Here is a 13362-nt window from a genome sequence, read left to right as displayed (position 1 = left end):
AATGTGTATTATGTTCACTGTTAGCATTGTGCTTGCTGTGCGCACTTGTAGGTCAGCATTTACACTGGTGCATCCCATTACAGGTCAGCTCACCACTGTCATTGCTGTGCACCTAGGAGGGAATGGAGTCCTCACACGGAGCCGTCCTGGTGGGGCTAGAGGCAAACACAAAAAATATGAAAAATGGGAATGCTCCAGCGATGAAAAGGTAGGTATAAAACTTCACTTTTATAACAGTGATTCAATGAATTGTGACTGATATTACAGGTTAGGGCAGACCGACGCGTTTCGGTGTTCAAACCTTAGTACCATGACACGTTGGTCTCCTCTAACCTCTGTGATATCAGTCACAATTTTTTTAAAATCACTCTAATAAAAGCGAAGTTTTATATCTACCTTTTCCCATTTTTCTTATTTTTTTTTACAATTTATTTGTTCCCATACTTTTTTATTGCTCCACACATTTCTGACCAGTCCACTTTACAGTATATATGCTGGGTGGTATTTTTGGTATAAGATGTTTCATGTGATGTTTGGTGTATGTCCCATTTCCCTGATCGTACACTTTACTGGATTAAAAAGACATAGACACCTTACATGTATTTACAGGTAAAAATCATTTTTGCAATTGGGCTTTATTAATAATTTTCCACCATTTGCCTTCTATAGAATTTGTGTTTTCATTGCTGGCTGCAGAGTGAGTTATCTAAGATGGTGTCAGGGACTTTGTTCTGACAAGGGGTTTATGACTTGACAAAGACCCACACAGGGTTGAAACGTTGTGTGTTTTGGGATGGCTGAATAAACACCTTTTTTTGCAACTGAACACCCTGGTATGGACTCTGTCTTTTACTTTTGTAAGGGGGTTTATGACTCTCTAATCTGTCTTTTTCTGTGCTCTTCTCATCTGATTTATGACCACAGAATACATAGAAGTTGAGCTGAACCTTGTGATCACAAATCAGTTGAGAGGAGCTCAAAAAAGGACAGATAAAAGAGTTACAAACTCTTTGACAGGACAAGCTCACCGACACCTTCTTAGATAACTCATTCTGTAACCAGTATTGTGCAGGGAAACACAGAGGCTATAAAAGGCAAATTGAGCAAAACTTTAACTGCAGTCCAGTTGTAAAAATGATTTTTAGTCCAAAATATAAGCATTTAAGTAAAAAAAAGGCCCCTGAATGTATCCATATTTAAGAGTATCTGTTGCCATTATTTTTTGTTACATATGTTATATTGCAGATTATTTTCATGGGGGTCTAGTGAACAAAATAAAATTGCAGTATAGATGTCCTCCATTTTGTAGATTCCAAACAGAAGTACCTTGCACTTACCTGGTTCTGAGAATGTGGTTCTGCCTGTGACATTGCTCTTGTCATGTGCAGGTTATTACTATGAAGAGTTGGTCTGACATGAGGCAGGAGGTTATGTTCCTGACCAGTGAGAACTCTACCGCTTCACCAACATCCTTATACCAAGCAGTATCCCGAATTGTGTGTGGCCACCCCGAGGGCGGGGGTCTGAAGATAAAGTCCCTGAACTGGTATGAGGATAACAACTATAAGGCCCTGTTTGGAGGAAACGAAGGAGGGGAGAACGGCACAGACGAAGACTCTTCAGCCGCTTATGATAATTCTACAAGTATGTGTATATCCCTCTTATATTATTTTGGCGATATGAGGATAGCATTTTTGTGAATTTAAGGAAACCAAAGGAAATCATGAACTTGCATGCCATATAACGTGCATCTTATTAAACACATCGGCTTTTATGGTCTATTTTCGGTATGAAACATTTTGTAGTGAAGAAGATACATTAGAAATTATAGCGCTTATGCTGTGAATATTTCCATGGTAGAATAAGGCTTTTAGAAAACGATTTGATTTTTTGTCTATATAAATGTTCATCTATATATCATTATTAAAATTCAGGTGTTTTCACCTCCCATGTCAATATATTATACTACATTTTGTACTGTACTAATACTCTGCCTTATTCAACTAGCTCCTTACTGCAATGACTTGATGATGACTCTAGAGTCCAGTCCTCTGTACAGAATGATCTGGAGGGCACTGAAACCTTTACTTGTTGGCAAAATCCTCTTTACCCCAAACACACCAGCCACGCGTGCATTAATGTCTGAGGTAAGAACCAGGCCATTGCTACTATTGTGTATGTGTGCGTGCGTGTATGTGTGCGTGCGTGTGTAACATTTAACTCATGCCATTATTTTCTACCTATTCAATTTTCAGGTCAATAAAACATTCCAAGAGTTGGGCGTATTTCGAGATCTTGGAGCAATGTGGGAAGAAGTTCGTCCAGAAATCGAAAAGTTCCTGGAAAGCAGTAAAGAGATGGATCTTGTTAGGGTTAGTTTTTTGGCTCTATTTATTTTGAAGTGTGTTATTATATGGAGGCCATTTAAATGAATGAATGATGCCGGTAATACAGGGATGGATTAAGACTAACAGAACAGGAGCTGCTCTGTCGAAGTGTCTCAAATTGTTCCATTCCTGCTTTTAGAGCTGGGTAACGAGAGGAGGATTCATCTCAATATCGTCCATATGTCCTAATTGGACATAATGACCAGAGTTGAGGTCAGGAGAAAACCCATTGACATTTTTCATCTTCCCCATGGGTTCACTTATTAATTTTGAGAGCAGAGGATGATCATATCTGCATGTTATCTTGGATCAGCATTCAGTAATGTGCAGCACGTGTTTAGTTATAATTGCTTTTTTAGTATAGTAATTGAACAAGTGATAAGCACATGTGACCAAAATGATATTGAAGTGATGTAGCACATTCCGAACCCAGGCAATGTCTGCCTAATAATCACATCGTGTGACACTGCGCTCCACCCTAAGAGGAACATGATGGGTTAGTAATTATAATAAAATGCATGAGAAGGACTTGGTTCATATTTTTGTATGTAATTAAAGGGCCAATTAAACAATATTTATCACATATCCACAGAATAGATGATAAAAGTGCAATTGCTGTGTATCTGAATGCCGAAATCACCACTAATCTAGAGAATAGAGGTCACAACGTCACCTATGTGAATGACGCATTAATAAGCATGTGTGAATGATCACTAATGCTTAATTTGCATAGAGGATTTTAGGACCAATGTGTTCAAATCAGTAGTGGCCGCAGGTGGGATCACCAACTATCATACATATACAGTATCAACTATCCTGTGAATGTAAAACTATGGTTATTTACGGGGGTAATGGGAAGTTTGGACAACCTGTCCCTTTTCCGACTAAAGTATTTAACTTTGGATGCTGTATTATACAACAGAGCAATATGTAGTATGAATATACTGCACTTTTCCATATATTTTCACATTTCTACATTGATCACTTTTGTATGTAGTAAATAGGATATGAAAGTCTTCTTCCAATGCTTGGTTCAATAACTACTAGAAAAAAATTATTTTCCCTTTAAGTAGATGAACTATTTGGTTCTGATATTTTTCAGATACAAGTAATACATACATATTACCAATCTTCTTTCAGACCTTACTTACCAATAAAGGCAGCAAACAGTTCCTGGATCGCCAGCTAAACGCAACAGGTTGGACATCAGAAGACATTGCAAAGTTCCTTGCCAAAGCACCAGAGGGAGACGCAGAGAGTGAAGCATTGTACACGTGGAGAGATGCACTCAATGAGACGGACCGCGTTGTGCTGGCCATGTCACGGTTCATGGAGGTGAGTCTTGCAGAGGCCTTCGGAAAATAAGGAGAAGCTAACAGTGTTGCTAATTTTTTCTTTTATTATGCAGTAATGATACTTGGGTACTGTTTCAGCCACTAGCAGCCTATATGTGTCCTTATCTTAGAACAAGCTACAAGACACGTTATTTGGTCAGAATAACACATACAGTATTCCCACTTAAAGTGCAAAAAAACGACACCAAGGAACATGGCCTTGATCGTTACTATTTAGGGCTTCAATTCAAAATGAATCCGGCACTCCAAGCTTCAACCATTGTCTTTGTATTTTTCCAGTGTGTCAATCTGGACAAGTTAGAACCAGTGGAAAATGAAGAAATTCTTATTGACCAGTCCATGAAACTTCTAAATGAAAGGAAGTTCTGGGCAGGTGTCGTTTTTGTTGACTTGCCAGAAGATGATACAGTACTACCTCACCACATCAAGTATAAAATCCGAATGGACATCGATAATGTGGAGAGAACCAACAAGATTAAGGATGGGTGAGTTGCAAAAAGCTTTGCGTTATTTACCACTCTTTTTATATACAGCTACTGTCCACAAGTCCAGAGTTCGTCCGATCAGTGTTTTCCATGTCATTTTACAAGGACTTGGGTAGTAAATAAAGAAAAAGAAACAGCTTTGACCTTGAAAGGAATTTTCCTGTTTATAATCTCAAAAAAGAATCAAGTATATCTTGTGGGTGTTCAAGGACTATGGGCCTGTTCACCGGACTGCAGTTCTTTCATGTCTCTGTCTGGAGCTTCCGTCTCAATCCTGTTCTTCAGTAGTCTACTATGATCCTGTGCTCATCTGAAAAGACAGACACTGCTGCAAAGGAAACACAACGACTTTGTCATTAGCATACCTGAATCCTGTTTTTCGAGGATTCAGAAGGAAGTCCTGGGAGGAAACATAAACTCACTGAAAATCATACTGTGACCAGGCCCTATAGCTGACCACTCAAACTGGTATGCTATTGTTGTAGGCCCCTTATAACAAATTATGTTCCCTGATTGTAAACTTTATCGCCTTCACAAGGTTTATCTTTTAATGCATAGGAAAACACTGAAGAATCTACTTCCTACAGATTTAGAGCTAGCGGTGCTGACAGTCTGGATAGCTGAGAGTTGTCCTGTTTCATTGCTTGGTGCTTTTGAGGAGACCTATTTAGTTGTAGATACAGTGCTAAAAAGGGAACACTTGCACATCACAGTGTTAACCCCAAGTAAATTAAACTTCAGGGATACCAGTCTGTCCAGTTAGGAAACATAAGCGTTTGCGAATAAATTTCACCTGCTTTGGGGCAGATGAAAGTATCAATGGATGAACTGGAGAGACAACAGAAAGGGAACCCCCAAAAAGGGGATGATTTTAGTAGGTGGTGACCACTAACAATTTCTCCCTCCTTATTCTTTTGGACTGATTCTAGTTTTGCTAATGTCTTTGTCATATTTTGGTAGTAAGAAGTGGTACCTGCAGCCCATTCAGGTTGTACAGCTCCTCCAGGATGGCACATCCATACAGGGAGAAGGTGTGCTGTGTTTCCCACCACAGTCTCAAAAACATGGAGCAGATACCAGGACATGTGCAGTTACACAAGGAGAGTCGGATAGAACCATGAAAGGGCATTAATACAATAGTAGGACTGATATCTGCTCATTTGAGCAAGGAGGAACAGGAGGAGCATTTCCAGTGCACTACAAATTTGGCAATGGTGTACATGTGTCTGACTGAACTGTCAGAAACAGACTCCATGAGAGTGTGATAGGGCCAGACGTCCATTTGTGGGAAGAAGATCTAATAATAAAATGTAAGAGATGATAAATTGATGCGAAAAAAGATGAATATGTTGAGATGAGATACATGGCATCTAGACAGAGTTTGAGCTTTGAAACATTCTCGCATTGATAGATATCTATCAGGACTCCCATTTAAAGTCCAACTAGTTTTTTTTCGAGCAAGCTAATTACATTAAGTTCATTGACCCGTTCTAATAGAGGGATGGGTCACAGACAGTCCCTCTAGTGTCTAGCTAAGACTGATTTTGCAGCATTAAGTCAATGAAGAAAAATCGTAGACTAGTTCAGATATTGGCGTAAAGGGTCTAGATTAAGTAGGATCAGTTCGGTGAGAGGGGAAGCTCTTTCTTGGACAGCAAAGAAATTATTTTTTGGATGCTGTTACAAGACGGGTTGAGTAGAGGTCAATAAACCCATATATGTAGTGGATTCCGATTCATTTTATTTTTGGAGCAGTATATATTAAACAGATCCCCACAATTTTAGTTGTGACAGGCTGTCATTCCTCATATGTGGATTAAGAAGATGACATTTTAATACTCATACAACATAGTTGCAGCCAGGTGATGTAATATATTTTCTTACCTCTGTAGTTACTGGGATCCTGGTCCTCGTGCTGATCCATTTGAAGACATGCGCTATATCTGGGGTGGATTTGCTTATCTACAGGATGTTATTGAACAGGCAATTATTAGAATACAGACCGGCACTGAAAAGAGGACAGGAGTATATGTTCAGCAGATGCCCTATCCTTGTTATGTAGATGACATGTAAGTAAAATCGGAATAATGTCAAAATAATATAAGGCCAGGAACTAACCCTTAAAATTTGTTTAAGTACTATTTAAAGTAAGTGTTCAGAAATGGCAAAACATTTTTCTGCTGCATTAAATGTTATGTTAAAGCAGATCTGCCATCAGATTTCACAATATAAACAGCTTACACCATCAAATAGATCTTTTAGACCCGATGAGGCTGGTGTGCCTCCTTTCAACATCTATGTCAGAACGGCATTATAATCCTTTTTGATCATTTAAGATCAAGCTCTAAAACATCTATCCTTTTTGCTCCTAGCCTGATTGACAGCTAGATGTGTCCTCTTCTATTGCTAGTGGGCCGAGATTAAATAAATACACTTGGCCCATGAGCTCTTCCACTCTTTAGCTAGATTTATAAAATGCTTAGAGTAACATCAGGATTATACAGCCATTCTGAAATGGATTTTCAAAGTAAGGGCATCAATATCATCTGGTCTACGACATCTACGTCATAATGGGTTGCATTGTGCAATCTGGGGACAGAACCGTTTTCATTGACTTACATTTTCACAAATGTTTTGAAGTGTATGATTTGACAACCAATCTTGCATAGTGTATCTTACTGCAAGAAATATCACAAGGGTCCCCAACGTGTTGCTCGAGAGCCACATGTGTCTTGTGGCCTTATGACTTGTGACTTGCTTCAGCCTGCTTGGTACATTAGCACCAGGTCTAGAAACAGCTATGAAGAGCAGGTCTCCAGATGGTGACTTTTGTGAGTAGCCCCACTGAGAAGAGCAGATGTGGATGTGCATATACTGGCCTTGGGGGTTTAGAAGTGAATTAAGTATAGTAATCTGGAATTAAGTATAGTAATACTGTCAGTTGGAGGAGGTGCTTTGCTTGAAGCTACTTTGAGGGGTGCGGGAGCAGAATATCCCTACTCCAAAGGGAGGGAACATTTGGATGTGGCTCCTGACCGTCCCTCAGAGATGAATGTGGCTCTCCAGGTAAATAAGGTTGGGGACCACAGCCCTATCACGTCTTTGTACTCCAGCCTCTTGCAATATGCCTGCCTTTAGCTGTAATAAAAAAAAACAGAGTAGTTAATTATTTCTGTGCTCCCACCAATAGGCAAGTATGTGCTTGGTTATCTGGAAGGGTGAAATACCGTAAATACTGTATATGGTAACAACAGTCTTCGAGGATTTCCAAAAAACTGCAATGAAATATGCTGAGCCCATTATAAAACCCCTGAGCAGTAGTGTTGTGTAAAAGTTTCAGCCCGTTGTTAGTCTTATTCTCAGTTTTCTTTTACTATCTAGTAAGCAACACTGGTATTCTGTGTTTTACCTCAATGGAGTTGGTGGATTTTAAGTAAAAGCGAATGTATCTAGCCTTTGGAAGCAATTACATGTACTTATTCATTTTTATGATTTTTCTCTTTAATTTGTTGATAATTATTTGAGTTATCTGTTACCTGTGGTTTTAAAGTTTCCTCGCAACACCCGTTAGCCTCATCATTTATACAGTGTTTCTTCTTGGATTCAGATTTTTACGTGTTATGAGTCGGTCCCTACCCTTGTTCATGACGTTGGCTTGGATCTATTCTGTCGCTGTGATCATAAAGGGAATTGTATATGAAAAAGAAGCTCGTCTAAAAGAGACAATGAGGATCATGGGACTGGACAATGGCATTCTGTGGCTGAGTTGGTTCATCAGCAGCCTTATTCCTCTTCTTATGAGTGCTGGTCTGCTAGTGTTGATCCTGAAGGTAAAGAGAGAATCATTTCATTGTTTTTCATTGATAAAAGTGGCCATAAACATTAAACTCATGTATTCAATATGAAGATATACAATATGACCTTGATAAGCAGTTATCTACTTCACTTAAAAGTGAACTTTGTTTCATTTTTCAGACTGGAAACCTTTTGCCATACAGTGATCCGAGCGTGGTGTTTGTCTTCCTGTCTGTCTTTGGAGTGGTGACCATCTCACAGTGCTTCCTGATAAGCACCATTTTCTCTCGAGCCAATTTAGCAGCAGCTTGTGGTGGCATCATTTACTTTACACTTTACCTACCCTATGTGCTATGTGTTGCGTGGCAAGACTACGTGGGATTCAGTCTCAAGATTTTTGCTGTAAGAAATAGATTTTTGTTTCCATAATTCTTAAACGTCAAGTGTTTTAGTTCTCTGCAATCCCTAATAATATAGTGCTCACAAATTAACATTTGTAATTAGACCTGCACAACACATAGTCTCATGTTTCTCCATTTGCCACATAGCACAATTTGATTTGCAATTATTATTTGACAAGTAGCAAGGATCCTAAAGGGGTTTTCCCATGAACAAAGTACATTTTAATTAATAGATCTTGGAATAAAAATAAGTTCCACAATGGATGTATTAAAAAGATGTCCCTGTGCTGAGATAATCTTATAAATGTGCCCCTGCTGTGTACTGTGTAATGGCTGTGTCTGACCGTACAGGAACATGGTCTGATCATACCACAGCTCCTGGGCAGGGGAGGAAGCAAAAGAGTATACACAGATATTACAGCAGGGGATCACAGCTGATTCTTTCTGTGGGGTAAAACAGGTTTAAAAACAGGCAGGGAAATGTTTTACCCCACAGAAAGAATCAGCTGCGATCCCGTGCTGTATACTCTTTTGCGGTCTCCCTTGCACAGGAACATTTATTTTTAACACATCCAATTGTGGAACTTATTTTTATTCCAAGATCTATTTAAAAGGTGTACTTTCGTTCATGGGACAACCTCTTTAACTGTTGATCTTATGTTAACAAGCTTTGTCTCCATGTTTTCCTTGTAGAGCTTCTTGTCACCTGTTGCTTTTGGATTTGGTTGTGAGGTTTTTGCACTTTTTGAGGAGCAAGGAGTTGGTGTACAGTGGAGTAATCTCTTAGATAGCCCTCTGCAAGAAGATGGCTACAGTCTTACTACCTCTGGTTTCATGATGCTTTTTGATACTCTTTTGTATGGAGTGATGACTTGGTATATTGAAGCCGTCTTTCCAGGTAATCTATTTGAAATGATATAATCACTACAAGCAGATACAACAACAGACCAGAGATTTCCTGTAATTTAGTCAGACAAATTAATTTAGCGTTGTAGTAAATACATAATTAAATGCCACATAACGCCTTGCTTTCTGCAGATATTTTGTTCATTTACGTACAATAGTTTTTGGCTTTCACATTTATTTCATCACTGCTCTGGACTTGGTAAACAAATAGTCCATGACACTAAAAATGCAATTTATAGCATTATATTATTTTGAATAACTGCACATAATTACCATAATGATCTTTAATGATCTATATGTACTGTATGTGTTTCATTACTAGTTGTGAGTTCAGGCATATCTGATCTAAGGTTAGCAATATTTTCCCATAATCCTGCAATGTTATGTATGTGATCTTTCCAATGATCTGCACTGATTTAAGGGAATGTGCACTGTACTCTTTTAGATCATTCACATTATGACTAAAATGTCTTAAAGAGAAGCTGTCAGTAGGATCAACCCTCCTAAGCCATCTATAATGGCACGTAGGTCATAGGAAGCTGAATAATATGATACCTTGATATCTGCCATCTGATGTCTTATTCCAGAGAGATCCACATTTTTCTTAATATGTAAATTAGCTGTTAAGATCTGTGGACCGGACACTGATTTCCCTGAGAATCTGCCTCCAGAGCTTATTTTAAATGAAAGAAGGCGTTACCAGTGTGAGACATGTAATGACTGACAGTCTGCTCTCCTGATCTACGTCTCACATTGGTAACGCCACTTTTAATTTAAAATAAGCTCTGGAGCAGATTCTCAGGGAGATCAGTGTCTGTCACAGAAATCTTAACTCATTTATATGTTAGGAAAAACATATTGTTCTCTGAAATAAGACACTGGATCGCAGCTATTAAGATATCATTTTATTGAACTTCCTATTTAGTGTTTTAAAAACTATTTCTTACATGGAAAGGACATGCAAGATAAGGATAATATAAGTATAAAAGTTAACAATTCACAATTATTTTTTTTGAGGATTGTTGAATAATTGACCATTAATTTACAATTTAGGCCAATACGGAATTCCCAGGCCTTGGTATTTCCCATTCACAAAGTCTTATTGGTGTGGAGAAGAACCAAAATTGATACATCACCCCAGTTCTTTGCAGAAGGATTCATCTGAAGGTAAATGTCTGACTTAACTCCATGCATACAGTTTACAAGACACAATACTTTACCTTTAAAATGTATCTTGACTTTGGTACTTTTTTCTCTAGTTTGCATGGAGGAAGAACCCAGCCATCTTTCACTAGGAGTTTCTATTCAAAACCTGGTAAAAATTTACCGAGATGGTAAGAAGGTGGCAGTGGATGGCTTGTCACTAAGCTTCTATGAAGGACAAATCACTTCATTCCTGGGACATAATGGAGCTGGAAAAACAACAACTATGTAAGAAACTTACATTGAATTTGAATAAAATATGATATTACTATAAATGTATTTAGTTTGTAGAGATAGATAAAGGTGCAGTTTACCCATTTAATTCTCTATCGTTTTTTAGATATCCTAACATGTTCAGATTGACGTTTAGTTTCTTTAGCATTTCACGCAGTTTCTAACTTTAGTAATGTTTTATATATATGTGTGTGCTTAGACATATACGACAATGGTCAAGGAAAATAAGAAAAATTTTATTGTCCTATTTACTAAAGGTCTATATTAACGGGATTGTTCCCACCAACCTCTGGAACTGCCTACATTATGGGAAAAGACATCCGCACAGAGCTCAACTCTATTAGACAAAATTTAGGAGTTTGTCCTCAACACAATGTTCTCTTTGACATGTAAGTAAAATCAGCTAGAGGCACACAATTCATGAAGGTATGAAAAAACCTCAGTTTTCAATGGGAATCTTATAGGAACATTTTGATTTGCGTACCATGTAGATTTTATGGTTTTTAATTTACAAGTACTAGGTACTCCCACTGTCAGTATATCACTTTTAAGACTTGTCATGTTCAATAATTCTTTGGCATGTTAATGCTAGTGAAGTTGTAATTTTTTTTTTTAGAAAAGTATGTAATTCATACTTTAAGTCATGAAGTACATACAGTACTTACAGTCAAAGTGTACATATAAAAAATAATATGAAGAATAGAAAAATTAATTTTGCATTGAGATATATCTAGATTTTATATGTACATATAAAGTATTTTAACTTAATTATTTTTACATTTTAAACATTACCCATACTATAAAGCCATTTTTACTTTTGAAATCATTGAGAAACCCTTTTAGTTTCCATTATAGATATTTAAAGAATGCAAGCTATACTTATTTATCCTGTTAAATCATGTCTATTGAGGACTGAGAAGCTCGAAAAAAAAATGTACAAGAAACACCTGCATACTTTTCTCATGTCTTCATAGCTGATCACGTGCTTGGCCTTTTTTATGGTGAATTTGCAAAGAGTGTGATGAATAAGCAATAAAAGCTGTAGGTTTATCTATGTCAATTTATGACTTATGCAGTTGGCAGCACGGAAGTTCTGATAAAGTATTCCTCTGTAATTTTGTGTACGGTCTCAAGTCTCATGTCAGATAATGAATAAGGCAATGAACTCAGTACTTTGGAAACACCTGTACAAAATACTATTCAAAGGTTACATCATTTTTTGCTTTGCTGTTTGAGATAGGGGATAAATTGCTGATCATTGGGACTCCAGCAATCCCAAGATTAAGGCTATGGAATAGCTTCCTTCTTGAATGGAGTGGAGGTGTGCATGCTCTCTCTGCTCCATTCTTTATCTGTGGGACTGTCAGAGACATTGCTAGTCCTATATACAAAGAGTGGAGTGGAGGCCGAGTATGTGCACCTCTGCTCCATTCAAGATTGGCCTTCTGGGTCCCAATCTTGGAATCCTCCATTCAAGATTGGCCTTCAAGGTCCCAATCTTGGAATCCTCCATTCAAGATTGGCCTTCAAGGTCCCAATCTTGGAATCCTACATTCAAGATTGGCCTTCAGGGTCCCAATCTTGGAATCCTACATTAAAGATTGGCCTTCAGGGTCCCAATCTTGGAATCCCTTGGGTCATAGCAGTTGGACCCCAAGTGATCAGAAGGTTATCCTCTATGCTATGGATAGGAGATAGCTTGTTTTTTTGGTGAATAACCCTTTAATTGTATTAGCAAAGAGCATTTAATTTATTTCTTATTGAAGAGTATGGATGTAATCCATGTACATTACGGAGGATCTTTACAAAAATCTTGTTTAAATGATCATGTGTGCTGCTTGTCAAAGACCATTTACGGTATATACTGTATACAAATGCTGTCTGATGTGAATGATTACAGTGTGTTCATGCTGTAAAAGCAATGGGGAATATAACAATGTGCAGAATATATGGAATGAATAGTCTCCTTACTTGTAAATTGAAGCTAAATATCCAGTGCTCAGATGCTACAGATCTTTTTCTTTTTAACATGCTAGTGTGTCTGTGGAGTTTTATTGAGGCATGCAGACATGCTTCCTCATCTGTGCCTCTCTACTATTTCCCTCCAGGCTCACTGTTGAAGAACACATCTGGTTTTATGCACGACTGAAGGGACTTTCTGAAGAAAAGGTGAAAGCAGAGATGGAGCAGATGATAAATGATGTTGGCCTTCCCAATAAGAAAAAATCCAAGACAAGTCAACTGTCAGGTAGTGCACAATTAATATAGCTGTAGTGTTAGGTGCAATTGCTACAGGTTAAAGGATTCTATTAAAATAATATGATCAAACCATTGACTTCATTTTAGGGTCTATTAGAACCTAGCTGAGGTAGCTGTCCTATGTCCGATGCTTTAATGACACTTGCAACATGGCTAAGGTTATTAACCAGGCCAGACATCCATGTACAGACCGCTGTTTCTGGATACTTGCCCTGCATCAGTGTTTAGTGATCGGTGGACCAAAGCTCTAAATGAGTTTTTACACATTAAAAGTTACCAGTGGAAGTATTATTATTATTTATTTTTAAAGCACCATTAATTCCACTGTTATGTACAT

General features: G+C 37.9%; 1 protein-coding gene across 4 annotated transcripts in view; it reads left to right on the top strand.

Annotated features, from left to right (window-relative positions):
• The window catches only part of ABCA1 (ATP binding cassette subfamily A member 1), a 126626-nt gene that overhangs the window by 82797 nt on the left and 30467 nt on the right, over positions 1 to 13362 (top strand). For all 4 annotated transcript variants that reach the window (XM_073666540.1, XM_073666531.1, XM_073666521.1 and 1 more), the window contains exons 9-21: positions 1389 to 1644; positions 2008 to 2147; positions 2256 to 2372; positions 3528 to 3722; positions 4022 to 4227; positions 6120 to 6296; positions 7835 to 8057; positions 8203 to 8424; positions 9117 to 9321; positions 10383 to 10496; positions 10589 to 10760; positions 11024 to 11155; positions 12875 to 13014. In XM_073666540.1, coding sequence (XP_073522641.1) covers positions 1389 to 1644; positions 2008 to 2147; positions 2256 to 2372; positions 3528 to 3722; positions 4022 to 4227; positions 6120 to 6296; positions 7835 to 8057; positions 8203 to 8424; positions 9117 to 9321; positions 10383 to 10496; positions 10589 to 10760; positions 11024 to 11155; positions 12875 to 13014 — 2299 coding nt within the window. The remainder of the gene's footprint in view (positions 1 to 1388; positions 1645 to 2007; positions 2148 to 2255; positions 2373 to 3527; positions 3723 to 4021; positions 4228 to 6119; positions 6297 to 7834; positions 8058 to 8202; positions 8425 to 9116; positions 9322 to 10382; positions 10497 to 10588; positions 10761 to 11023; positions 11156 to 12874; positions 13015 to 13362) is intronic.

This window comes from Phyllobates terribilis, unplaced genomic scaffold, assembly GCF_046119375.1.
Source record: "Phyllobates terribilis strain yellow unplaced genomic scaffold, ASM4611937v1 Scaffold_1__5_contigs__length_1240528914, whole genome shotgun sequence".
Lineage (NCBI taxonomy): Eukaryota > Metazoa > Chordata > Amphibia > Anura > Dendrobatidae > Phyllobates > Phyllobates terribilis.
The sequence above is the reverse complement of the archived record's forward strand: the minus strand, read 5'-3'. Positions and strand labels throughout refer to the sequence as shown.